The sequence below is a fragment of the Tetrao urogallus genome (genome assembly GCF_951394365.1).
Source record: "Tetrao urogallus genome assembly, chromosome: 18".
Lineage (NCBI taxonomy): Eukaryota > Metazoa > Chordata > Aves > Galliformes > Phasianidae > Tetrao > Tetrao urogallus.
In genome coordinates this window covers 6266207-6293875 of record NC_136831.1, presented here as the reverse complement: position 1 = coordinate 6293875, position 27669 = coordinate 6266207, and the positions used below count along the sequence as shown (strand labels likewise).

At 52.6% G+C, this 27669-nt stretch overlaps 2 protein-coding genes across 2 annotated transcripts; one reads left to right on the top strand and one right to left on the bottom strand.

Annotated features, from left to right (window-relative positions):
* Nucleotides 1-2882: 2882 nt before the first annotated feature.
* Nucleotides 2883-18255, top strand: EVPL (envoplakin; the record flags this gene model as incomplete). Its single annotated transcript, XM_079544122.1, has 22 exons — nucleotides 2883-2956; nucleotides 5407-5506; nucleotides 5636-5790; nucleotides 6018-6141; nucleotides 6613-6738; nucleotides 6962-7000; nucleotides 7595-7756; nucleotides 7994-8101; nucleotides 8213-8308; nucleotides 8556-8681; nucleotides 9422-9568; nucleotides 9687-9841; nucleotides 10561-10658; nucleotides 11088-11269; nucleotides 11892-12070; nucleotides 12466-12604; nucleotides 12960-13153; nucleotides 13345-13495; nucleotides 13673-13756; nucleotides 13845-13955; nucleotides 14408-14500; nucleotides 14818-18255. 22 exons carry the CDS (start codon nucleotides 2883-2885, stop codon nucleotides 18253-18255), a joined length of 6081 nt encoding a protein of 2026 aa, XP_079400248.1.
* A 3423-nt stretch (nucleotides 18256-21678) lies between these two features.
* CDK3 (cyclin dependent kinase 3) lies at nucleotides 21679-25747 on the bottom strand (the record flags this gene model as incomplete). Its single annotated transcript, XM_079544282.1, has 7 exons — nucleotides 21679-21804; nucleotides 22282-22485; nucleotides 23274-23375; nucleotides 23748-23918; nucleotides 24447-24567; nucleotides 24895-24972; nucleotides 25620-25747. The coding sequence occupies 7 exons, from the start codon at nucleotides 25745-25747 to the stop codon at nucleotides 21679-21681; spliced, it is 930 nt and encodes a 309-aa protein (XP_079400408.1).
* Between the last annotated feature and the right edge of the window lie 1922 nt (nucleotides 25748-27669).

Sequence of the window (27669 nt, the reverse complement as noted above, 5' to 3'; positions counted from 1 at the left end):
AAGGATGCGAGGCCGGTGCCCCCAGACTCTTAACAGGAAGCTCCAAGAGGAAGTATGGAACACGATAAGAGGAGTGCTGAGCCTGAGGGCTGCGCAGCGCTGCTGGGGCTGTGCTACTGGCTCTGGCTGCAGCCTCTGCCTTCTCCCTGTCCCTGCTCTGACCCGAAGTGCTGAGCAGCTCCTGGCTGCCTGGGTCACTGCTGCAGTCCCTCTTCTCCTGGGATTTGTGCCTGGGCCTGGCACAGCAAAGCTTGGTGCTCTGGGGGTTCGCCCTTAGGGTGAGGTCAGCTCAGCGTGCTGCTTGATGGCCGGGAGCGGCTCGGAGCTTTGTAAGCCAGCACAGTCGCTGCTGCTGTGGGAGTCACATCACTGCAGGAGCCTTGGTGGGCACCTGGAGCTGCAGAGCTTGCAGCACAAACCAGGCAGCGCCGTTCCTTGGGTCTGTTTGCTCCCCATCCACGCACAGAGCTGCAGCTCTTTGCCCAGGGCCCCCACGCAAGAAACACAATTAGTGGCTCCATGCCATGGTCAGCACAGGGAGCCCGAATGGCTGAGGAGCAGCATCAAAGCCTCTGAACCACCTTTTCTTCTTTTTTTTTTTTTCCATAGGGAGAGCTTCTAATTTTCTCAGCGCATCCAATTAATGGGGGCAGGCAGTGCCTGGCTGCTCAGGGTGAGTGCTGAGGGATGGATGTGCCGTATTCAGAACAGGGTGGGGCGATGGCAGCCCCAGCACAGAGCTGCACGGGTCCATCTCCAGCACGAGAAGCTCTGGGCCGCACTGGGCAATGCAATCAGTGCCACCCTGAGCCCTGCAGGGACTGGGGTTGGTGCAAGGCAGTGTGCAAGCAGTGCTCTGAGAGCAGCTCCGCTCCTCCCGTGGGTTCGTTGCCCCTCATCGCTGGGCTGGCTGATGGGTGCTCAGATGCAGTCGCTCTGTTTGTGGAACAAAACGTGTTGTGCAGGCGAGGTGTCGTGAGGATCTGCCCTCGGTGTGTGTGTGTAAGTGCTGCTGTCACCGCCCTGCTGGCTCCCGGGGAGAGGAAAATGAGGGTAAAGCAATGGGTGCTACAGGGCAGGGAGCTCTGAGGAGCCACAGCTTGATGCGATGAGATCAGGGAGCTGCGGGTTGGGGCAGTGCGTCCTTTTGATGTCTGAGGGGTCGGGGTGAGCATTGCCCTGGGATGGAGCCGCTAATGAGCGGGGAGATGGTGCCCTGTATTTAGAGAGAGGCAGAGGAGCGCAGCTGGGACTTTCCATCCATCCACCCAACGCTTGGAAAGGAAGAGGAGCAGCTCCCTTCTGCCCTCCCCATCTGCATCCTCGCTCCGGCTGCGGTGCTGTTGGCAGAGGCAGCACAGCATGCGGGACGCGGCCCCGACACGCAGCCCCGTTCATCCCCCAGAGCACACAGCACAGGTGAGGCTGCAGCGCGGGTTGCTGACTGCGTGGGCTGCTCCCAGCATGCCTGACGCCGGGATGCAGCAGCTCGGCATCTCCGTGAGCGTTATCTCCGTGCAGAACTTCTTCCCTACAGCTACCAGAGGTGCTGGGCTGCTGAACTCGATCAGCACGGCGTGGGGTGAACGGGCCTTATTGCCTGACAAATGGGATCTCTGCACAGCCAGGGCCTGGCACTGTTTGTAGAAGGACCCAGGGGAATTATCCCAAAAATGAAGAAATTCGAAACAAGGGGAACTGGAGTATGGAAAGGGCTCAGGAGGGACACGGAGGCAATGAGAAGGCAGACGTGTTTCCATCCTGAGGGACAAATAGTTCTAATTGGGGGCGGTCCGTTCTGAGCCATGTTAAGCCTTCACCTCTCCCAGCAGAGAGGTCTGTGAGGTTTGGCTGCGCGGGGAACGCAGACAAGGAGAGGTGGGACCCTGTATCCCAAAGCCCTCCTGGTGCCGCTCGGGTGGTTTTGGAGAGCTGCATTCTGGTACAGGAGCTGCGATGCTCCTGCCCACGGATTTTGGGCTGGGGCCCAAAACGGGCACAGATGTGGGTGGCTGTGGTGAGGGCAGAACGGGTCAGACTCGTCTCCCAGCCTGTTGCTTCTTGCAGGGGCCGCGTGAGCGTGGCAGGATGGGTGCTGGGAGCTGCAGCACCGCTGTTGTGCCGGGGGTTCCTGCAGCAAAGCCCGGCTCCCACTGCGCTGTGCTGCTTCTCATCCTTGGTTCTGCAGCGGTGCTCATCAGCAGCATCACCAAACCACCTGGGGGAGGTCAGGCTCTGCTTTTGTCTGAGAGCAAAACCGTGGGTACAAAGAGCCCTGCAACAGAGCCTGGTCCCGTGCACCTGTCCTTCTGATGGGATTCGTTCTGTGCTCGTTTAAGAGGACAAAGAGGTCAGCTGGGAAAGGCTGGTGGATGCCAGGTTTTGCTTTTGGCCCTGGCTTGTTTCAGGCTGTAGGAAATGGGGCAGAGCAGCACAAACCCACGCCAGCATCATCATGCTCTGCCAATTGTGGTGGTGCTGCTTTGGTTGGCTTTGTCCATAGGGTTCCTGCAGCCTCTCTAGCACCTGTAATTGCCGGTGTGTCTGTGAGTCGAGTTGTGCCCACAGCCGCAGCATCTCAGCTGCAGTTTTGGACTTTTACCCCCTATGAAGGCGCAGTCCCTCTGCTGGGACGCAGCACTGGAACGCTCCCTACGCCGGGGCGAGGTCTCCCATTCTCCCTCTGGGGCTCAGCTCTTTCCATCCCCCCCCAAACTGGTTTTTCGAGTCATTTTTTTCATGCAGCTTCATCTCCGCGGGGAGGAGCCTCCCAGAGCCGCTCCTGGGCTCTGCCTCCTTCCCCTGAGTCCCTCGTCCCATCCCCGCAGCCTGCAGCACCGCCGCCCCGACAGCTCCAGCATCGCGGCCGCAGCCTCTCCAGCATGTTCAAGGCGGTGGGCAAAGGCTCCCCGAGCAGAAATGCCCCCAGCAGAGCTTCTCCAGCCAAACCCAACAAGTAAGTGCCATCCTCTTCATGTGCAGTCATCCACGACCCGGGAGGGGGGGAGGTGGGAGGTGGAGGGCTTTGGGATGCTGCCCTAAGAGCGTCGCTCGTGGTGGGTCGGCCACAGCGCTGGGATTGGCTGGGATTTGTGGTGGCCCTGGTTGTTTTGCCCTCATTTTTGGTGGGCTTTGTGTTTTGGTTGTGGTGTTTCCCAGGGTGTGCAGTGCCTGAACGTGAACTTGGAGCACTGCTAGTTGAGCAGCAATCCTCGCTTTGGCAGGAAGGAGCAAGGAGGACAAATGCAACCTCCTTGCTTGAGTGGAGCAGGCTCTGCTTATCTGGGATTTGGGATCCCAGGATTCGCTGAGTGAGGTTGGTGGGATGCTACCCTGCCAAGTGTGCTTCCAGGAGGGATGCTCAGTTTGGGCTCCCAGATGGTAAAAATGGGTGAGGAACGGCTCTGCTGGTGGCTGCACTCATCCATCCTGGTGGCTGCGGGTCAAACAGCTCAGGTTGCACCCAAAGAACCCAACGGCCACATCCTCCTCCGTGCAGATCTGCTCAGCTCCAGGGAGGAGAAGTGAGATGGGATCAGGAGGGAAGGCACGTCCTCATCCCAGCTGTGATGTGTCTCCATCTCACGTGTGGATGTGGCCATTGGGCACTGGTGGTGGTGGGATGGTCGGACTGGATCATCTTAGAGATCTTTTCCAATCTCAATGACTACGAGAGCGGTGCGCTCGCCCCTCCCTTGTGCTGTGGGTTCTGCTCAGGGTTATTTTCCACCTTCCCTCAGCAGTTTCGCATTTCCCAGTGCCAGGGGACCAGTTCTGCAGGAATCTCAGGGTGAAAGGCTGAGGAAATCACAAAGGGGTCCTGCAGGGGTCCCTAGGCGTGCACAGCCAGCTGCTCCATTTACGGGGACCAAACCCAATGGCAAACAGCCATAGAAGAGGGCTGTGCGGGACGGCAGCTGGAAGAAGAGCTGCAGCATTGCCAGGCTGGTCCTGCTCAGTTTTGGGACATGGACCATCGCATGAAAGCTTTGGGGCTCAATCAGAGCCATCCTGCCACCATCAGCTGTGAAAATGAAGGTGGGTGAGCTGTGTCCAGCCACCAGCACACGCTCTGCAGGTGGTCCCCAGAGCGCCTTGGTGGCCAATGAGTGCTTCTGGTGACGCCAAGGTCAGTGCCTTTAGGAATCCCAATTTCCATCCCAGGGATCACAGTGGAGCTCCCAGAGCCCTTTTTTGTCCCTGCTTGGTGAGTGGGTGCCGTGATCCCACCTTAACGAGTTACTGGGATGGGGACAGTCCTCCGCCTGTGGAGTGACATTGTCCCTTGTGTGCAGTTGGATTGTCTGGAAGGCAGAAAGTGGTATGAGGAATGGACCAATTAATAATGATAATAATGGTGCTGTGCCTCTTGTAGGCCTGAGGTAGCCCTAGGGAGGAGCAGAGTGCTGTTCCCAGCTATCCCAGTAAGGTGGCGGTTCCTGTTTCCTGCTGGCTGCCCTCCTGCAGCATCTTCACTCTGAAATGTGGGGCTGTGCTGTGCGTGGTTCTTAGTGTGGGGAGGCTTCTTGGGGTGGAAGGCAAGGCTTCTTGTCTGTGGGATGGGACAGGAGGGACAGCCCCAAAGGATGGAGATGGGGCTGTGCGGTGGGTGTCAGCGTGAATGGAAGAAGTCAGCTTCCCTCTCTATATGGCCTGGGATCAGGATAGGTGGTTTGGGTCCTTCTCCAAGCATGCAGTATTTTTCAATCCATAGTTTCATTGTGGCTTGCTCTAAACAAAGCTGCTCCATGCACCCATCCTTGTGAACCCAGAACTGGGGCATCCCAGCGGTTCCTTGGTCAGGAAGAAGCATTATGGCCACCTACCCTCTGCAGCAGGTTGGGTACCAGGATCCCACACTGAGCTCCTCCCCAGTGGGAGCCGAATTCCTCTGGGCATTGCAGGGTGACTCACAGTCTCCTCCCTGCACAGTCTGGGCAGGGAAGCTGGGTGGTGCTGAGGTGTTTGCTCATGGGACGCCGCCTCATTCCAGGTGTGCTGGGAGGAGTGGGATGTTGTGTAACCCGCTGGGGAGGGGGCAGCTCCTGCGTGCTCAGGGACACAGCGACCAAGCCCTGGCCCTGTGCCTCTTGTATGGCTTGGGGCCACCCTGCATCTCTCTGAGCACTGCAGATTATGGGGCACAGATGGGATGGGGCTGCAGTTGCCGTGGACTGAGCTGAAACATGAGCTTGGCTTGGTGTGGCTGTAATGCTAAGTGACGCTTTGCTGTCACCTGGGGCTGTGACAAATGGCTGTCCCGAACTGACAAATTCAGCCACGGCACTGCTGGAGCCTGGCAGAGCCATTGGGGCTTTCAGCTGACCCCACTGCTGCCGCTCCAGCTCTTCCCCATGACGAAGATCGCCCTTCCCCACCCGCCTGTTGTGCTGCTCCCACCCTCAGGTCCTCGAGCAATGAGCTGGCCGTGCTCATTGCCCGCATGCAGACCAATGCTGACCAGGTGGAGAAGGACATCCTGGAGACGCAGTCCCTGCTCGCACAGGTGAGACGTGGCACAGGGCGGTGGGAAGGTGGAAGGCTTTGGCTGGAAATGCAGTGCCTGCAATAACAGGCGAGGCGTCTGCTCTGTGCATCACATTTTTTTTCTTCTCTGTTTTTTCCTGGTCTCCAGGATGTCAGCAATGAGCAGAAGAACAAAGCCTTCGAGTTCCAGGCTGAGAATGCCAGGAACCTCAAGGAGGCAGAGACGCTGCTGAAGGACCTCTTCTTGGACGTGGACCGTGCCAAGAGGCTGAAACACCCCCAGGCTAATGAGATAGAGAAAGAGTGAGTGCATGGGAGGAGCTGGTGGGATGGAGAACTCCCAGCAGGGAGATGGAGGACTTCCCAGCTCCTGCAAAGTAACTCTTGGGACACCCCTGGTGATGGAGAACCCCAGGGCCGGTGTAGGACAATAACAAACTTTTATGGGTGAAACGTGGGCTCCTCAAACAACTCCTTGGCTCTCCTCATTCCACGCTGCCACATAAAAATGTGCCTTTTCTCCTCGGCAGCATCCAGCAGCTCCACGAACGTGTGACACAGTTGTGTGCAGAATATCGGGACCTCTATGAGAAACTGAACGTCCCCGATATCGGGCCCAGGGTGGACTGGACAAAGATTCTGGACCAAAAGATGGTAACAGCAGCTGCTTTCCCCATGTCCCTACAACTCCTCCAAGATCTGATAATGCCCATAGGGCTCTGCCAGCCATCGTGTGCCCAAGCATCACGCAGGGATGTGATGGGTTTGGTGGTGGAGCTAACTCAAGTGATCTGGATGGGAGAACACTCCTTTCAGACCTTAAAACCCACTGGAGAACCCTCTGGGTTGACCCACTCAGATTAAGAGCAAATAGAAGGGGATTAAGTAGAGATGCCACGATAGAAGAATAGGGAAGGTGGTGTCTTCAAGGACTTTTAGTCCTGCATCCTAGGGTGCACCTACCTGTAAGGTGTTGGGTGTCTTGACTGCCCAATTTGGTAAAAACCACTGAGATTCCCTCCCTTCCTCCCAGGCTGGTATCGGATCTTTCCATACCTTGCCAGCTTGCGCTGTGGTTTCTCCCAGAAATGTGGTATTTTGCTTTACCTTACTTCATTTGCACAGAAACAAGTCAATGCAGGACAGTACGGCCCCGGCATGTCAGAGCTGGAGAAGCAAATAGCTGAGCACAACATCCTCCAGAAGGAGATCGAAGCCTATGGCCTTCAGATCAAGAACCTGCGCTGCAGGGTAAGGCATCCTCTGCCCCCTCTGCTTCACCTGAGACCCCAACCCTGAGTCCTGTGTGCAAATTGCCATGGTGCTGCAGAGGGCAGGAGGAGGCTGGAGCTCAGGCAGAGGCCAGGGAGGTGGTTCTGTGGATCGGCTCCCCGGCGTCTATCAGTGATGGTGTTTTGATAACAGCTTATTGTTCTGTCTTTTTTTTTTCTTGGTCTTGGCTGTTGTAACTCAGGATGTGACAGATCTGAAAAGCCAATACAAGGACTTGCTGGTAAGGATCTTGGTGGTGTTCCAGACAGATTGGGATCTCATAGCAGAGTAATTCCTTTCCCAATGGGCAGGGAATGTCCAGGTCAGGGCAGGAACTTCCTCTGGGGTTGCACGGTGGAGTCATGTCCCTCATTCTCTTGGGTGCAAATTGAGGGCTGTGGGTGAAGGTTGCACCTCTTTATGGGCCGTTGGTCTGGAGCTGCAGCAGGAAACCCCATCCCACAGAACATCCTATGGGATTGCAAATGCTGAGGCTTGTCCTGATCCATAACAAGGACTGCGGAGAGGAGATGGGAATCTGGAGCAAAAGAAGTGACCCAACATCCTGGGCTTGGCCCGCTGGGTCCGTAGGGTTTGACATTGAGGAACGCCATTGTGAGAAACGTAGCAGAGCTGGGGCTGCTTTCAGACTGCCCGGGGCATCGCTCCACACCTGGGATTCTGGTTAGACAAACTCATCCTGTTTGTGAGGGAGGGAAAGGCCCCATCAGATAGGAATGAGCAGAGATATCTCACCGAGGTCTCCGGGATTCTTCTGGTGGATGTGCAGTGCGGGGGGCCCTGGGGAGCACCAACACCTGTCTCTCCTCTGCAGAAAGCTTCTATCTGGCGAGGGCAGAGCCTGGGCAGCCTGTACCACCACCTGCAGGGCTGCACCAAGGAGCTGGGCTACCTGACGGAGCAGCAGACCCGCATCCTGAAGCAGGACTGGAGTGACCAGATGACAGACGTGCAGAGCATGCGGCGGGAGTACGAGGTGAGCTTCGGGGGTGGCAGCTTGTCAGCCCATCCCTACCGTGCCTGTTAACCATGCCCCCAGGGGCTACATCTCCATGGTTATTGAGCACTTCCACGGACCGTGACTCCAGCAATTCCCTCTTCCAACACACTAACGCTCTTTCAGAGAAGTTTTCCCTACTATCCAACCTGAACCTCCCCTGGCACAACTGAAGGCCATCACCTCTCATCCTGTCAAGTTTCTCTTCCTCTTCAGGACTTCAAGTCCAAAGAACTGCTCAGCCAGGAGGAGTTTGTCAACAACCTCCAGGACGATGGGGACAGGATGATTGAGCTGAAGCATCCCGCTGTCAAACCCATCCAGGTGAGGAAAGGGCTCTCCTTCCAAACCCTACAAGAGAATGAAGATGCTTTACGCAATCTGTGCCCCAGGAGGTTGGAGGAGCCCACTGAGTCACATTCTGTGCCACCACAGGCTCACCAGGAAGCCCTGAAGAATGAGTGGCAGAACTTCCTGAATCTCTGCATTTGCCAGGAGAGTCAACTGAAAAGCGTGGAGAACTACAAGAAGGTAAAAAGCAGAGAGGGGAGCAGAGACCACGGGGATACGTGGCTGTGCCAGGGTGGTCGGAATGTCTGCTGCTGTCACCCAGTACGTGTCTGTTGGCACAGCTCACACCATAGACAGCTCTTGTCCAACCCCATGCTCTAGGATGGTTCTGTGAGCTGTGGGAGCTTAGCTGGGAACTGAGGCACCCCACAAGAGGTGGAGGCAGTAATGCTCTCCCAGCTCTGACTTTTCTTGCCCGTGACTCCAGTTCCAGGATGATGCTGAGACTGTGAGCCGCTCCCTGAAGAAGATGAGCTCCGATCTGGACACCAAATACACCAAGTTCAACAAGGACAGCCCTGGCGTGGTGTCGGATCTGCTGCTCCATCTGGAGGTGAGGTCTTTAGGACAGCTGGCACCATTCAGACATAAAGAAATTGCGCATCTCTGGCACAGAAATGCTATGGCTTCATCCCTAAGTAAGAGTGGGGAATGAGATGAGGTGGGTGAGTGACCCTCCTGGGGCAGCTCCTCCCACCTCAGTGCCACCAAGAGCAAGGGAGGGAAGAGAGAAGTCTGACCTCAGGGGGGAGATGTGGGATGGAAAGGAACGTTGGCCCGGGAGAGAGGGTAGGGATACATCCAATGTGGGATCTTCCCATACATTTCACTGCCAAGAGGTGCTGGGATCTCAGGAACTTCTGACACTGGAACGCAGTCACCTTTTGGCAAGTCTCTGCTCCTCGTCTGAAATCGAAACATCGCTAAGAGGAACAACCCTATGAGTCTGTGGGATCCCCAAAGGTTAACTCAGGCTGTCCCTTCCAGGGCAGATGTGCTGGGAGGGAAGGAAACAGAGAAGAGTGGTGATATAAGTTTACTGAGGGATGTGGTTCAGTGGTATGATGGGGATGGGCTGATGATTGGGCTGGATGATCTTAGAGGTCTTTTCCAGCCTTAATGATTCTGTGATAACTAAAAGGGAGAGGAGGGGACACCAAGGGTTCAAGAATGGAGAAGCTCCTGCCTCCATTGTATAGTGAACACACAAGGATGGAGAACTGCCCCCCCAGGTACCCACTGCTGTGCAATCCCTTCCTCTTCATTTATTCACTGTCTCCTCTGCTCATCTAGAATGATGAGAAGGCAGTGAAGCAGGCAGAGAAAAGCATCGCTGACCTGAAAAAGAGGAGCAAGGAGATCAGCCCTCTGAAACTGCGCAGGATGCGTTCCTCCCAGCCCCTCACCTTGGACACCCTGTGTGACTGGGATGCAGGAGAGGTGAGAGATTGACTGGTGGGTCCATCAGAAGAAGCAGGAATTGGATTCTTCTCCAGATCTCGTCTTCGTGCCTGGTGCTGCAGAGGTGAACCTTTGCATGGGTTTTGATTTGTCCCAGGTGCAGCTGACCAGAGGTGACAAGTACATCCTGAAGGACAACAGCAACCCAGAGATGTGGGTGGTGCAGAGCAGCACTGGTGTGGTCCAGGAGGCCCCTTCTGCTTGCTTCTCCATCCCTCCGCCAGACCCCGAGGCCACGGACAAGGTCAATAGGTGAGTGCAGGTCATCGACAGCCCGACTGCCTGAACCCCAGGTAAAAAGCAGCACAAAATACCATCTGGTCTCCCCATTAAAGGGTAGTTCCATTTGACCCAGTGTCTCCTGTCCCCGTTCCTCCTCAATGTTGGGCACCACACAGACCTTGCTGTCAAAGCATTTTTGGCAGACAGGTTCGATTTCCTCGAACACAAACCTATGCAAACACGTGACTTGCATAGGTTTGACTAAATTCATTGCAGAATCAGACTGCAGCTTGCGACTTGCCAAACAGGATGGAGCTATCTGTGCAATCTCCTTTCTGCCTGCCCCAGTGGGGGAATGACAAATGTTCCTCGAACCATGAACCACCATTCACTGCCGTTTGCTCGGTTGGTTTGTGAGGTTCCCACAGAAGGAGGGGAGAATGCCGTGAGCTCTTGGCCCCGGGTGCTCAGATAAATCAGCACTGCTCATATGCTGTGAAAATTTGCCCACAGCCCGAATTCAGCAACACTGGGTGAGTCTGTGGTGGGAGTTTTGTTCCCAAGCCACGAGGGTGTGATCATTGCATTATGGAATTTGGATTTATGGACTTCGAGGGCTTTCAAACAGGAAAGAAAAAGTTTGCAGCGTCCTGCTAGATAAGAGCACCAGGCTGCAGGCTCCCGGAGCAGATGGGGCTGTGTCAGGACTTGCTTGTACTGTGGTTGCTGATGCACAGCTGATCTTGCAGGCTGGAAGCGGAGCTGAACGCGGTGAAGCAGAAGCGAGCAGCAGCTCAGAGCGTGCTGAGGCGCAGCCAGAAGGAGACGGCGCAGCCCAGCCAGCAGGGTATGTGTGCTCACAGCCAACCCCATGCACGTGTTGGGCGGCCTGGTTAGCGTTGGGATGCGTTGTGTCCTCCCAAAAAGAGCAGTGATGGAGCGACTCGGGTCCAAGAGCTTGCCAACCTTGTGCACTTCAATTCTCTGCTGCCCTTCTCAGATTTCTGAGTCTGATCTTCACTCCATCGACTGTTGTAGGGTATTTAGGGTTAATGGAGGGATGTGCCTATCATAACCTTAATGACGATTGGGGTTGGGTCTGTTCACTACCTGAGGGAAATGGGATAAAGAGATAACGATGGTGAAATGCCAACCCTTGGCTACCTGTCATGAGAAGTAGTTGGAGCTCTGGGGATTGTGCATGGGAGAGCTCGTGTCCTAGGACTGGGACGGAAGATGTGCAATGAGACTGAACACAAGCTGTGTCTCACTGCAGTGCTGCCCAAGAGCACTCCTGTAGTCCAGGATGACCCCCAAGCCGACCAGCTTCTGGGTAGCCTGGATCGTGTTGGCAAGGACCTGGTCCAGGTAGAGAAGGAGGTCCTGAACCGAGTGAGGTCCCCAGTGAGCTACACCGACCCCACTGATGACCTGGCCAGGAGGATCAAACAGCAGCAGGTGGGTGCTTCTATGGGGAGGGGAGGGAAGCACTGTGTATTGGCCCAAAACAGAGCTGACACCTGAGATACACAGGAGACACTACAGCCCTTGAAGTGGGACTGGATAGGGTGGTTAGAAAAATGCAGTCCCTTCCTTTGGCCCAGCTTTGTAGCCAGATGGCCCATTCATTTTGGAGCCATGGACCAGCCAGTCTTGGGGAATCCTCACTCTTATAGTGGGGATGCTGTCATCATTTACTCTCAAGTCTGTAGCATAAAAGACAGTAAGATAGAAGGAATCAATCCAAGGGCAAGCTTTGGGTCAATAGTTTGGTGGATGTGAAGGGAACAGGAGAAGAGAGAGTGCCCCAGAGTCTCCTCCCAGTTCTCTGGTCTGTAGAAGTAGTTCAGTGCATCTTCACCCATGGGTATTTACCCAGCCCTGGTAGATGATGGGCTTGGATACATTTCTTCCATCTTCCTTCCCCACACCCCACCACTGCCAGACAGCAGCAGTCTGGATGCCCGTGAGAAGGGCCACCACACCCAGAGCCCCAAAAGCCACCCCTGAGGGAGACACGTTTTGGCAACAGCACTGTTATGACTACGCTCAGTGACTCTGCTCCCATCTGACGTGCCAGGAAACAACAAAGAAACTTGAGAGCCTGGGGGCAGCCAAGGATGCCTTGCAGAAGGAGTGTGAGACCTATCTTTCCAAAAAGCCCACCAGCACCTCAGCTTCCCAGCTCCCCGTCACGCTGAACGCCCTCAGGAGCAAATACAGCGATGTCAGCATGCTCTCCAGCCTGTACGATGAGAAGTGAGTGGGAATGAAGGGAGCGAGGTGCTGCTCAGATGTGCCAACAAAAGGCGTGTGGTCTGTGTGGGCATATGGGTTGAGGGCCATCTAGCCCAGGGGAGATTGGGAACCTTCCATCCATCATCAAAGGTATCCCTGCAGGACTTTCTGCACGTAATCTGTGGTCAGATACCACAAAGCTGTACAAAGTCCACAAAAGTGATGTGTGCCCCAGCAATGCTTCATGCGGTCAAGCACAACACACCTGGCTTCTGGCAGGGCTGTGAGTGCACGCTGCTTGTTCCCAGCCTGCAGAAGCTTTGCTGTTAAATAAGCTTAAAAATGCGGAATTGGAGAGAAGAGAAAAAAATAAAGTGGTCTGGTGTAGCTAACTTTGTTGTTTTTCCCTTCCTCAGGGCTAAGGCTGCCCTGAACCTGGAGACTCAGATTGAGAACACAGACAAGATTGTCAGCACGTTTGAGGCTAAGCTGGCTCAGGATAGCATCATTCCTGCATCTCCCAATGCCCTGCAGGACCGAGCCAATGACCTGCAAGTAAGGGAACATCAGACTCTTTGCTAGGGTGGGGGAATCTCTCAGCCCAGCGGGGAGAGCTGGATTTGGCTTATTTGAGCACTCCAAGAACCCGGTGATGGTGCCTTTCTAAGGTTCTGTTCTTTGTGTCTGAGATCCCAAATCTCCCTTCCCTACCCTTAACTTTCACCCCTGACTCACAGTGACCCCAAAACTTCTCCCTTCTTCTCCACGCTCCGTCCAGCCTGTCTTGTTTCCCATATTCTTCCATATCGGTTGTCTGTCTTGGAGATCCCTAAGAGCTGCAAGTTAGGGATGGCGCTGAGGAGAACGCTTCTCTTTGCTGCTGCCAACCCGAATGCCTCTCGCCCTACAGAAGATGAAGCGGGACCTGGTGGCCCAAGAGGACTGCGTGCTGAAGCTCAACCGCGGGCTGAAGGATGCTGAGCACAGCTGCAGCGCTGTGCAGAACAACTTCCAGGAGTACTGCCCTGACCTGCCCCGGCAGAAGCGTGAGGTGCAGCTCCTCAATGACCGCTACCACGCTGTTGCAGACCAGCTGGACCAGCGGTGAGGAGCCACAGCTCCCTGAGCACAGCGCTTGTAGTCCTACGCAGATGACTTCTGGCCGTTTGCTGACCCAGTGACCCTACACAGAGAGCCATTTTTGTTATCTTGGCTTGACATATATACCAAGGTGTCTTTTTAGGAACTTGCACGTGAATCTTCACCCTTCTCCTTAATATTTCTGTTCTATGCAGAGAGAAGACCCTCCGAAATATCAGCCTCACCTACCAGCAGTTCCAGAACTCCAATGAGAACCTGATGTTCTGGATGAACAACCTACCCAAGAACCAGGTGAAGACGACAGATGGGCCAAGCCAGATCAATTACAAGCTGCAGGCACAGAAGGTGTGTTTCAGGGCAAGGACCACAACATCACAAGTATGGGAGGAATTTGATGTTGGGAATGGCATGCCGAATGGCACCAGCTTGAGCAGCCCCTGAGCTGGCTCACTCAGGTGATGGGAACAGAGGCCTCTGGGTGGTATTTCAACCCATTCTTAACATCATTCATCTGTCTTGCAGAGACTGCTGGAGGAGATTGAAAGCAAGGAGCCTGAGAAGAACGCTGTGGTCAGACTGTCCCGGAGTGTGCAGTCCACCCTCAATGTATGGCTGGGTTTTCCTATGTAGCACTCCCTTATCACCACCTCACCAGAGAGATCCCGGCTGACTCTTCTGTTTTGGCTCTGAACAGGACTATGAGCTCCAGGCAGGCAAATACAGCTCTTCTCTGGACCCTGCCCTGACAGACTTTGCTGCCAAAAGGCTGCGGGTGACTCCTCTGCAAGAAAGCATCCAGGCCCAGGTACAATGTTAAGACAAACACATGGAAACAGTTATCTTGTTCCTGTGTGCTCTGCAAGCCTTCATCCACACTTAGAGCCACGCTGTGACCCTAAACCCAGGGACAAAAGTCACCAGCCTTTGGCAGGATTGAGCCAGAGCTCCTTTGTGCTCTTCCCAATTACAGCCCATATCTCCCATATCACCCTGGCTTTACCAACTGCCATCCTTGTGTGGCTTAGGATGAATCTGGAAGCCTAAACTCTATGTAGGGCAATAGGCATCCAAGAGCCATTCAATCAAAGGGGACATGTTCTCCTGCATAAGTACTTAGTTGCTCTGTATCTCATTTTGCATAAGAAGTCAGACGTGATGACAGCAGTCCCTGGGATAGTGCAGTATCGAACGTGTGCTGGGTGAAAGGAGGGCTTGGGGATGAGTGGGACGAGGCTCTCACTGCTGCTCCTTTTCCAGGAAAATGATGTATCCAAGCACTACATGGAGCTGGCGGCAGAAAACAGACAGCAGCTCAGCCGGCTGGAGTTTGCCAAGAAGATTGTTGAGAAGGTACCAGCTAAGAGCTTGTGGGTGGTGGGGGTACACTGCACTGTAGCTGGAAACGGTCCTTCTGCAGCCGTAACAAGGCAGCACGAAGCACCCTTGTGCACTGCAGCACCTCCCTGACAGGTGGAAACTCTTTGAGACTTAGCTGCTTGAAGAGGTGCTAACGTGTCCTCGTCCTCGTTTGCCCCTTACAAGCAGCCCCACTTAGGTGCTCCCTGGGGTTATGTACCATTCTGTCTCTTGCCCTGCCCTCCTCTGTGCTAGGTTCAGAGTGACTTGCTTTCCCAGCTTTTTTATTTTCGTTTGCTTTCTACTTGCAGAAAGAAGTGCATGAGGACATTCAAAGTGTGCGTGAGCAGACCCAGCAATCTGCAAACAAAGCTGTGTCGAGCAGGGAATCTGAAGGGCTGAAATTGCAGCTGGAGGAGGAGAGGAGGAACGTGGCCAGGATTGAAGAGGACCTGGAGGAGCACAGGAACAAGCTGCTCACGCTGAAGACTCAGAGACCCGTCGAAAGAGTGGAAGAAAAGGAGGTGGTGGAATATTACAGAGACCCACAGCTGGAGAGCAACCTGACCAAGATGATGCGGCAGATCGAAGAGGAAGGCAGAAAGAGGCAGAGCCTGCAAGAAGACATCGAGCTGATGAGCAGGAAGCTTGCCCAGATGGAGAGTGAGAAGAAGGCTGTTCCTGCCCAGCTTCTCACCAAAGAGATAACAAAAATTGAGAAAGATCCCAGCCTGGATAGCCAGGCAGCCAGCCTTCGGCAGGAGATCAGGCGTCTCCAGGAAGAAAGCTTGGCCGCTGCTTCCGAACTGGAGCAGTGTAAGAGAGAGCTGCACATGCTAGAGAGAAAGCAGCCCAACATCCGAGAGAAAGTGGTGGTGAAGGAGCTGATCAAAACAGAGAAAAACCCAGAGATGCTGAAGTCTGTGAGGAACCTGCAGCTACAGATTGATGAGGAGTCCTTCAAAAGGAAGTCTGCAGAGGAAGCGATTGTGAAGGTAAAGACCAAGATTGAGGAGGTGGAAAAACTAATTGATGCTGCAGAACCCAAAATTATTGTGAAGGAGGTGAAGCAGGTAGAGCAAGATCCGGAGTTATTGAAAGAGTCTTCCAAGCTTAAAACTCTGATTGAAGAAGAGAGGAGCAAGAACTTGGCGCTCGCGGGTGAGCTGGGAGAGCTGCAAAGCCAGTGCAGCATTGCAGAGAAGCAAAAACCAAGGGTGGAAGTTAAAGAGAGAGTCAATGAGATTTTCATGGTGGATCCCGAAACGGAGAAGGAAATTGCACACCTGAAAAGAGAGCTGCAGGAAGTTACTCTGAAAAGGACAAAGATCGACAGCGAGGTGGAAGAGGCCTTGGCAGAGCTCAGTGTCCTCAGGTCACAGAAACCAGAGGTGGAGCTTAAAGAGGTTATAGAGGAGGTGGTGAAGCATGAGAAGAGTCCTGAAATTCTTAGAGAAATCGACAGGCTGAAACAGCAGCTGAATGAACTAGTGAACACCAATGGCAGGACCCAAGAGCAGCTCATCAGGCTGCAGGGTGAGAGGGATGAATGGAAGAGGGAGAGATCCAAGGTGGAAACGAAGCTGGTCAACAAGGAAGTCATCCGGTATGAGAACGATCCGCTGTTGGAAAAGGAAGCTGACCGCCTCCGTCAAGAAGTGCGCAGCATGGCTCAAAAGAGGAGAGCTGCAGAGGATGCTATTTATGACCTGCAGAGTAAATACATGCTCCTGGAGAGGAGAAAGCCGGAGGAAAAGGTCATCGTCCAAGAGGTGATTCTGACTCAAAAGGATCCCAAGCTCCGAGATGAGCACAACAGGCTGAGCCGGAGTCTGGATGAGGAGGTGAGCAACAGGCGGCGTCTGGAACGCGATGTGCAGCAGCTTCGTGCGCTGGTGGAAGAGCAAGAGAAGCTCCTCAACTTCCAGGAGGATCGAAGTAAGAGGCTTGCACTGGAGAAAGAGATGAGGCAAATTACCTTGAGAATAAAGGAGCTGGAGGAGAGCCCGGCCCCAGTGCAAGAGAAGATCATTATGGAAGAAGTGGTGAAATTGGAGAAGGATCCGGTCCTTGAGCAGTCTGCCAGCAACCTGCGCCTGGAGCTGGACCGGGAGAAGATGGAGGTGCTGAACTTGCAGAGAGAGTGCAAGAACCTGCAGATGCAAGTTGATGTCCTCCAGAAAGCAAAGTCCCAGGAGAAGACCATCTACAAGGAGGTGATTCGGGTGGAAAAGGACAGAGCGCTGGAGAGCGAACGCGCCCGCATCTGGGAACAGCTGAGCAGGGAGAGAGGGGCCAAGCAGAAGGCGGAAGAGGAGGTACGGAGGCTCAGGGAGAAGATCGAGAGAGCTGAAGGCATGAAGAGGACGTGGGCTCGGGAGGAGACAGAGCTGCAGAAAGCCAGGAACCTGGCAATCCAGGAGAGAGCCAGCCTGGAGAGTGAGCTGCGGGAGCTGGAGAGGCAGAAACAGCAGAAAGTTCTTTTCCTTCGGGAAGAGTCCAAACTGCTCAACCAGCGGACTGAGAGTGACCGGCAGAAGAAGCAGCAGCTGGAACAGGAGTTTTCCATGCTGGAGGCAGATATCCTGAGGGAGAAGGACCAGATCTACAACAAGGAGAGGTTCATTCGAGATCTCCGGTCAAGAGTCAGCAGGGAGGAAATAAATCACGAGACCCAGATGAGAGAGACCAACCTCTCCACCAAGATCTCTATACTGGACCCTGAGACGGGGAAGGACATGTCCCCTTACGAGGCCTATAAGAGAGGCATCATAGACAGAGGCCAGTACATCCAGCTGCAAGAGCTGGAGTGTGACTGGGAGGAGATCACCAGCCTGGGCCCAAACGGAGAAGTCTCGGTTCTGCTGGACAAGAAGAGTGGGAAGCAGTACTCCATCGATGATGCACTGCGGCTGAGAAGGATCACGAAGGAGGAGTACCAGCTGTACCGGGATGGCAAGATTCCCATCTCTGAATTTGCCTTGCTGGTGGCTGGGGAATCTAAGCCTCCCTCATCCCTTTCTATTGGTTCCATCATCTCCAAATCTCCAATCCAATCCCCCACTACCCCGCAAACCCAAAGCTTTTTCCCCCCAGGCTCACAGAAGGGCTTCAGTGATGACACGTCCCCCATCGCCGGGGTGTACGATACCACCACTGACACCAAGTACAACATCAAGACTGCTGTTACAAAGAAGCTGCTTGATCCCATGACTGCTCAGAAGCTCCTGGAAGCCCAGGCTGCCACGGGAGGCATCATAGACCTCCTTTCTCGGGACCGGTTGTCGGTCCATAAGGCAATTGAGCGGGGGCTGATCGACAGGACCTACATGCAGAGACTGCTCAACGCCCAGAAAGCTTTCACGGGGATTGAGGATCCAGTGACCAAGAGAAGGCTGTCTGTGGGGGAAGCAGTTCAGAAGGGATGGATGACCAAGGACAGTGCCTTCCCCTATTTGGAGGTCCAGCATCTAACTGGAGGGCTCATTGACCCCAAGAAAACCGGTCGCATCCCCGTGCTGGAAGCTGCCCATATGGGCATGATAACGGGTGACCTGGCCAACAGGCTCCAGGATGAGTCCAGCTATGAGAAAGACCTCGTCGACCCCATCACTAAGGAGAAGATAAATTACAAGGAGGCCATGGCTCTCTGCCAGAAGGATTCTCTGGGCAGCCTGCTGCTGCTCCCAGCCGCATCAGAGGGCTACCAGCCCTACCGCTCCCCCAAGCTCTCGCGGTTCAGGCACTGAACGGATCGGTCCTTTCAGGAGTTGATCCCTTCAAAGCATCTCTCCCTGCGGAAGCAGCAGCGATCACGGGAATGGAGCATCTAGCATTTAGAGCTGCATACTCTTCTATCTTAGCTATCCCTGCTTCCCAACACAGCTTGGTCGTGTGAGGAAGAAAGCGTGATCGAACACGTGCAAGGAGCTGGGCACGCAGGTCCCACTGTCCCCCAGGGTTGCTGTGACAGCAGAAGGGGTTTGCTTGCAAGAACTCTGATGGCAGTAGATTAAACATGGCTGTAGACAGAAAGGGGGAGAGGCAGAGTGTTTTCAAGTTGGGTCATTCTTCTGCATGCAATAAACGTAGAAAGTGCGTCTCTGTGGCTGTGTTCTTTCTGTAACCTAAGGCTGAAGGTAGGGGATGCGTTCCCATAAACCACATGCCCTATCTATAGGGGGTTTGAAGGCTCTTGATCCCACAGATCTCACAGCACTGAAGTGAGCAGAAATACTATTCTGCGAGTCCACAGGTTTAAAGATTTTCCTATACCTGGTGCCAGTGCTGTAGATGCCTTGGGTTGGTTCACTGAGCTGCTGACAGATGAAGACGTGCCTCAAGCAAAAACCCAATCAAACCCCATTGAAGTGGGAGGTTTTGGGGCTTGTCCTGCACCCATGCTGAGGCAGATGTGTTGCAAGGGATGGGCTGACCTTCAGTAGCAGTTTGCTGATGTTTGCAATCCATAGTGATGTGAAACTGCTTTCTGCAGCCCTTGGCTATGGGATCCACCCAGAAGTACCTGAAAATCTACACTTGCTTTTTTTTTTTTTTTAAGCTTTCCCTCTGTCACTTCCAGTGTTCAGCCCTTGCTGAAATAAACAGGTCCCATCTCACACATCTCCCTGTAGATATAAGGGGTGAAATGTTCTTCCTTTACCCCATTATGGAGAGTCCTCAGATTTGTGGGATGAGAAAAATGACTTCTTACCGATACGAGCTGCTCTTCCATCTCCAGCAAAGGTTCTTTTAGCTGATGCTGCCAACACAGCCAAAGCAATCCATAACATTCTTCACATCCTTCCCCCATCAGAGCAGCAGCGTAGCCTGGATTTCCACATTGCCTACGTGGGATTTGGAGTTTGGGCTCCAAGAAACCCTCCTCCCTGCTGCTCCTCTTGCTAATGAGATTCCTCACATTATTAAAGCAACAGGACAGTCACGTGGTGACTCTTTCCTGAAGTGCTGCTTTGAAAGTTTTAAGGAATGCTACGTAACTAAGGGATTTGGAGTTCTGGTAATTAGGCCGTCGGTTAATCGCTTTGTATAAATGTGCTCCGTGGCTGTATGACGGGGATAATGGGTATTTATGCAGGGCTGGGTGAAGATGTGAAGAGACAATTAGCTGGGTGAGCGGTGTGGCTGGCTGAGCAGTCTCCCTTGGATGGCCGGTCTGCCTCTTGATTTTGGAAAGAAATCCTTGTCTCTGTTAAATGTTCCTCAACTGCAGAAAGCCACTGGCATGGTTACCTGACATCCAAAGGAAGCCCTGTGCTGCTGAGGGCTTTCCCACAGCCCAGCCAGCCGTCACGTAGGGTGCGTGCTGCTCAGGAGGAAGCAGGCAGTGCTTTGCCTGCCTTCTCCAGCACAGGATGGTGGGGCAGCATCGTGGTGGTGATTTCAACACAGCTGCTGTTAGTGCCTTTTGTTGGCTTGGGTCGTAAATGTCTGAAATCCAACCTGTTGCTTCATTTTACTGTGCTCGATGAGCCGTGCTATTTTTATTTGTGGTTCTGGTCTGCATGGCTGCCCTTGATATTTATTTCTTAATGTAGGTCTTGAGGGAAAAAAAAAAAAGCAAACACTGCTCTGCCAACAGTTTATTAGGTACAAAGTGATCGTTTGTTTGCAGAGCACAAACAATGGAGCATTGTCTGTACAAAGTGATTTGACTTTAAAACGTGTATGCAAAGGCAAGGTGCTTATTCCCACAGCAGAATTCATCCAGGTCTCTCCAAAGAGTCCCTGCAAGCTGCTTGTTATCATATGGAGGACATGAGATGCACGGCAGCCCTCGGTTTTCCAACCACATGGCTCTGCAGGCTGCTGGGAGAGCCCTGCTGCCTGCCCTCCTCAATCACAAACCGTGCCTCCCTTGCACAGGCAGCACAGCTTCTTCTGGGCAAGGCACTCCAGCATGACTCCTACCAACAGCTTCAAAAGCAAAGCAACCCTCCCCAAAACCTAATTTGTGCAAATTGCAGAGGCAAGCAAGCTACCCAGGTCCTGGCGGCTTCTGAAGCTGCAGGGGGAATGCAGCCAGGTGGTGGGGCAAGGCCCAGAGGGAGGTGAGCAACAGGTCCCAGGGTGTTGCTGCTGGGGGGGCTGCTACAGTAGGGATGACAAAGGTCTTTTTGATGTTGGGAGTGAAGCAGAGCCACCTGCTGCCTTTCCTCAGGTGGAGAGAAGGAGCAAAAGAAAGGGTAAAAGTGCTTGGTTCAGGCAGGCAGGTCATTCGCCCTTTGTGCCATGACAGAATTGAGAGCAAGTCTCTGCTCCTGCCAAGGACTTGGGCTGCAAAGAATAAAGGAAGAGTGCAGGAGCAGCTTGCCCTGCCTCACTAGCTCAATACCAAGCAATACACACAGATGTTTCTGAACAAATGGCAAGCCTTTATTTTTTTCTAACAGTGAAAAAACCCCACAAGGCCACAAATGCCAAAACCACACTAGAAGTTAATGGTAACTCTCCAAACACCTGAACAGCAAAAGCATTTCCAAGACAATAAAGCAAAGGAGTCAGCATTACACCTGGACTGATGATGGAAAGCTGGTGTTTCAGATGTCAGTTTCCAATATATGCAGCAAGTGCTTTATTCTAGCTGGATCTTCTGGCTTCTCACAGCTAAGGCATAAATTAAGATACTTTACAGTGCTCCTCAGCTTTCAGAACAGCAGATTGTCACCTCTGTTAATCAGCTCAACTTCAACATAAACCAACACTGACAAATCTGGTTTTTGCTAACAGTGAACGGTAAGCAGAGCAGCACTGTCCTACTCACAGCAGAGCTCCAGCACACCCTGGTGTCAGGAACTGCATCATCAAACCTGCAGTGAGATCTGGGGGTGCTCCAGTGCTGGAGAGAGAGAAATCTTTGTGTGTAAGTCACCTTAGCTTGCTGGCTAATGCAAGGACAAGCATCTGAAACACGCTCCCTTTTTTACATGTCACTGTTTTATGCTGACAGTAACCTCACCTTTGCACATGGCAAACATGAAAACAGCTCTATCGGACATAACTTAAGCAAACCTTCCCCCAGCAACAGGCTGAGAGACTCTAAATGGACTTCTCAGGAAAAGTAAGGCCCGGGGACGGGACTAGCCTCTTGCTAAGTGCACTGAAACAGATCTGCACTGCTCTCCAGAGGTTTATGGAGAGAGCTGTGTATCTCATTTGCAGTGCTTCTGCTGCACGTGTTGCTCCTCAGTGCTCTGGGGGCTTTTCCAAAAGAAGTATTGGTGACTGAGAGCTGCCTTGGCTGAGATGCGTTTGCTGGGGTCGTACAGGAGCAATTGCTGCCAAGAGAAAAGAGAAAACAAACATCAGGTTTAGGATTTTACAAGCCAGATGATCAATTGCACCTGGATGTGGCTGGGCCCAGATGCACTTCTCTGGGCTTCAGGAGTAAAACCCCCAGCTGAAGTGCTCAGCAGAGCCCTAGGGGAACTTACACTGACAGCCAGGATTCAGCTCTATGCATTAGGAAGGTTGCACAGATTGCAAGTGTTTTTTTTTTTTTTTTTTTTTCCAGTGATGCAATCAGTATGTTTAATAAAAACACAATTGCATATACTTGAAAACGCTGTGAATTTTGTGCCCTGAATATTGTGTATGCAAATATAAGGTGCCTCAAACAAATACACCTGTTCAATGAGTTGATGTTTCTGCAATGGAAAATATGAACATTACAGCCAATCCAGCTGATGTGTTTCAAGGTAGATCAGCCCCAGCTATATTCTTGCCCACAGGCCTTGTGCTGAGCCCACACTCACCGCCAGCAGGTCTCTGCCGTGTTGATCTAAGTTGGGAACAACTTCCTTCATCTCCTTCCTTGCCCACTGGGGAAAGTCACCCTTGTAGTCAGGCAGCTGTGACACCCCAGGCCAGGTTGCTTCGGTGGGAGTGCCCAGGGTGCGAAAGATCCGGAAGAGCTGATCGATTTCTGAGTCCCCTTGAAACAGGGCCTTCCTGGTCACCTGCAGCAAAAAATAAATACATAAAATAAATTAAAAAAAAAAAAAAAAGCAGCCGGGACCCACCTTTCCATCAGCTCTGTGCCCTATTTCTCCCTGCAAACAAACCTTTGTTCCAGCAGATGCAAAAAACTGCTCAAGCCAAGGCAGTTCTGCCAGGCAACAGCTGGAAAGCTGAAGGGTGTATGCTTGTCCCCAGCTCCTCCCATGGACCAGGACTCCCCTGAGGCTGTCCCACTTTCAATCAGTCCTTTAACCCTCTTTGTCTCAAGTTTCCTACCGCCCTCTCTTAAAGACCAGTTGCTTGCTTAGGTTCTGCTCAGCAGCTCAGGGGCTTTGGGAGCTAGGGGAAGTGCTGTCTTGCTGCAGGGATATTGAGCTCTTTGAACTAGACTGTAGTTCTGTAGGAGACCCAAACAGAGCAATGCTCTGACCTGTTCTGAAATGCTAGTTCTCTGCAACCTGCTGGGAGACATCTGCAAGAGTCTGCTCCTCCCGGGATCAAAATGCTGCTGCGGTAGGACTGAAGTACGGCACTGTCACGTACCGGCACTGCAGCCAGACTACAGAGGCCGCTTTACCTTCCGGCACTTCCCTCCTGGTAGCAGATCTCCTTCTGACAGCACGAGGACCAGCTCACCCTCAGGGTGGAGTTTCCATAACACACCCCAGGACAGGGTGGGACCACAGATCAGTATCACAGATACTCTGCATCCTGCCCATCCTTCTCCACTTCCCCTTGCAGCTGGGCTCTCCCCCTTCGTTTAAAGACACATTAAAACCCACGCTACCATTTCGGCAAAGATGCAGCCGATGCTCCACATGTCCACAGCTGTCGAATAGTATTTGCATCCCAGGAGTATTTCAGGAGCTCGATACCATAAAGTCACCACCTGGTAAGGAACCAACAACAGGCCCTGTCTAGTTTTCCTGAATGAAACTAGAGGTATGGAATCCTTTTTTTCTCTGTTGTAACAGTGACTGTACAAATCAGAGTGTGCTATGACCATGTTTAATTATTGACAGCATGTTTGGGATTAACAGCTCATTTTTTAATGGGGCACTGGAATAAATATACCCTATGAAAAGAAAGTGAGAAACCACTTTACAGGCAGGCTGGGGTGGAAGGGGTCAGCACAATTTGTGGGGACACGAGGTGACCCCTTAGCTGCAGGTCAACTATGGATATGTCATTTGTGGTGCTGTCATGCATCCACTATAGTTTGTGTACCTCACTCTCAGATGGCAGGGAGTCTTAACAGTACCTCATGAGTGTATGTGCGCAGGGGAACTCCAAAAGCTCTTGCCAGCCCAAAATCAGCCAGTTTGATTACTCCTGCTTCATTAATGAGCAAGTTCTGTGGCTTCAAGTCCCTGTGGATGACTCTGTGGGAGTGGCAAAAGCTCACACCCTGCAGCAGCTGGAAAAGGTAATTCTAAGGAAAGAAGAGATTTTAGGCAGCACAGCAATTAAACCACTTCAAAGGTCTGATTACATGAACCAGCACATTTTAGTTCACTTATAGACTTTAATGAAGAATATGACTTTGCAATTATGCAACACCAGGCTTGCAGGCCACTACCCAAAGATCCACACAAACTGCTCCTGCTGTATGGAGACAGAAACACTCCAGTCCAAGCAGGGGCAGTCACTTCCACCCATCCACTAGTCTAGAAAAACAATTAGCAGTAGATCCCTCTATTGTCCTATTAACAGTTTGTTCAGAAATGAGACGGGCGAGAGAGCCTGGAAACAGCTGGGAAACAAATGCACTGAGCAATTGCACCAGGAGGCTTTCCCAGCTGAAAAGTTTTAGATCAGAAAGGCTGACTGACTGCAGCTGAGGATGAGTCTCTCCCCAATGCAGTCTGGCTAAGAGCAGCTCAGTGCTGGCTCTGACCAGCAGAAGGCAGCAAGGACTCACTCTATTGCAGACCTATTAGCTCTCCTTCCAGCACTGTACCTTGGCCAAGCTTAAAGGAAACTCTCCAGTTTGGGAAGAGTCTATGTATTTCTTCAGGTCCTGATTGAGATACTCAAATATGAGATACAGCTTCTTCTGGCTGTGCACAACATCCAGGAGCCTGCAAGAGAAGTGCAAGCACCCCCTTCAATGCCTTTGCATGGGAATTGGTGCTACACAGGGATGTCACAGCACCTGGGATGACGTTCAGGCCTTTGCCAACTTCCAAGCATCCCTCATTTCTCCTTAGGTGTCTCTGCTTTGAAAGCCCTCTAAGGCAGAGCAGAAGGTCAGGTATGCAGTACAGGAGGACTTGTATCAGCCTGATTTTGTTTGTTTCCATTTTGCTTTTGCTTTTTTTTGTATGGGCTGTGAAAGATTGATCTGGAGCCGACTGTGGTGATGAGCAGGATGTGGAGCTGGTGGGGAGGATTCACATGGCTCTTACCTGACTATGTTGGGATGCTTCAGTTCCTTCAGCAGCGAGATTTCTCGGATGGCAGTGCTGGGGACGCCCTCTGTCTCCCTATGGCAGAAGTGGGCTGTAGAGCACCCCATGTCATAGCCAGACCGTACAGCCTGGCATTATCCCACCTCCCTTTTTCCTGTCACTGTGCCCCATTCTGGGCCTAGGGGAGGGTCTCACACTTGGTACCACAGGCTTGGGTTGGACATGGAGGGACGCAGAACCATGGGGAAGGTGAGAAAGGCAGTGATGGGGGGGGGGGGGGAAGGGGCAGCGCCACCACTATAGGCATCAATCTGCACCCACACTCCTCAGTCTGGACAGCCCAGAGGAGTAGATTAACCTTGTACACATTCAGTCCCCATTCCGAAGGGGCTGAAGTCGGTGCAGGGCCTCGCCAGGCCCCAGTGCTGCACTCCTGAGGGAGAGCTGGCACCCCAAAATGGTGGCATCCTGAAATGGCGGCACCCCAAAATGGCGCCATCCCAAAATGGTGGCTTCCTCCCTTGCCCTGAGCCGCGGTTGTGGGGCTGTGCTCTCATCACTCTCATTAGCCACTAGACACACTTTTTCCCCCCCTCGTGTCAGGCTTTTTAGATCCTCTGAAGCCATTCTGCACACTGTGCTCGGGGCCCTTGCAGCACTGAGGCCCTAGCAGGCTGAGCTAGGCCGTGGTGTCCCCGTGGGGAGGACATGGCCCCACTCACGCGTCCAAACGGATCTTCTTGAGGGCCACCAGCTGCCCCGTGCGCTTGTTGCGAGCCTTGTACACCACACCATAGGTGCCCTCCCCGATCTTCTCCACCTTCTGGAACACCTGCTGGAAGGCCTGCATGGCCTCAGCCTTGTGGCTGCTGACACGGAAGGAGGAAAAGAACAAAAGGAGAAAAGGTGCGGGAGCGCAGCACAGCGTCTGCTCGCTCTCTGCACCACTCCTCCGACCCAGAGCTCAGCTGTGGGTGAGGGCTGTTGGATTACAGAGCGGCTGTGTAGACCCAAAGAGCCCCACAGTGACAAGCTGGGGCCGGCTGCTTGTTCTGTTGCACCGGATAAAGCAGAAATGGAATAGAATGCACCCAAAGAGCTGCTCGGGGACTGTGGGAAAGGTTACACAGGGCCAATGCTTGGTTCTGTTTGTGCCTGGTGTGAAGGGGATGTGGTGTGTAATTTGTCTTGCGCAACTGTCCCGTGAGCCTCCTCCCCACTGAGGGCTGTGCTGCTTGGTCAGCCCTTTGGAAGATGTCCTTGGTGGGGGAATTAATAATTGACTCGCTAGCTGGCAGGTTAAAGGCTTATTACACGTGGTGGCACGACAAAAGGTGGAGCTACAGAGACCTGGGTCTTGGGCTGGGCGCAGGACATGGCAGCCCACTGAATGCGGGGTTCCATGGCACTTCTGTGTGATCTAAATAGCCTGTTTTAGGGCATCCTAAGCCACCAGCTCAAACTGTTTTAAAATGAATCCTGATGTTGCTGGTACAGAAGAATCAAAGTAGGTGGCAGAGCTCAGATAACTGTGGATCTGTGTGTCCAAGGCTTCTGCGTGAGTTCTCCACTGGGTTGGAAAGGTTGAGTTTGTTTGGATCTTCATCTGAAAGCACTGCCAAATTTGCTCTACCTTTTTTTTTTTTTCCCTTTTTTTTTTCCCTTCCTGTAGAACTTACAGGAACGCGGTAGCTCGGATACTCACAATTATCTGGTAAACATGGCCATTTGGCTAAAATTTAAGCCCAGGGGGAAAGGCAGGAGAATAAACAGATGAGATATAAATATAAACATGTCACGACATGGGAACAGTTGACTTATAAAACCAGGACAAAATCTTGCTTCTCGAGATAATGGTTTTGGACTCGGGCTGAACAGCTAATGTGTGCAGAGATAGGGCTTTCAGAGCTTGGTAACTGCGTGAGCAAAACACAAGTCTCAACTATGATCAAAGATTATCACAAATACTGTAATTACTGAGCAACCTCAGGATTGTGAATCAAGCCTATGGCAATATCTGGTGCCGTTTTGCTCTGTTTCTGTTCACTGGATGGTTTCAGTCCATGATTTCCGAACGTTTCAGCAGAGAATCTGAGCAAAAAAACAGAAAAGGCTGCAGGTGGCTGAGTTACAGAGAACCGCAGACAAACCTCACCCCAGATCCCTCAATTTCTGCTGCACAAAAAAGTCTGTCACGCTATAATTTTATTCTCATCTCACATTAGCCATTTTGTCATGTTATTGACAGTTTAATCCTGCTGGGCCTGGCACCGTGTTCTTAAGCCAGGCTGGCTCTGATGTAATTTCATCTCCTCTTCTTGCAACTTTATCGAAGCCAAGCAGCTCCTTACACACCCAGACCTTAGGAGGAGAAGGAAAACGGCAGTTTGCTGTGTCTTCTTACATCACCCACAGTGTTTCTGCCTAATGCACATGCCTTAGCAAGAAAGGCTTTTAATCAATAAAAGACAAACCACATTCTCTTTCTGTCTTTATTTAGGAAAATATCAGTCAAAACCTTCAGATGCTTCCAAAAATAATGATTTAAGGTCTCCTAAACTTAGATGTGTCAAGGAAGAAAGTCAAGTGACGGTTGTCAGGGCAGTGCAAATATTTAATTTAGAGCAAAAGTCAACCATGCATCTTGGATGCAGGCTCCTGACCCCTCTAAGAGGCAGTCCCAGTGAAGTAGAGGCTCCTTGCTCTCTTTGTTCCTTTGCTGTTCAGTCCAGACCTGAGTGTTTTTCCAAGAATGCTCCTGTGTGGCAGCTG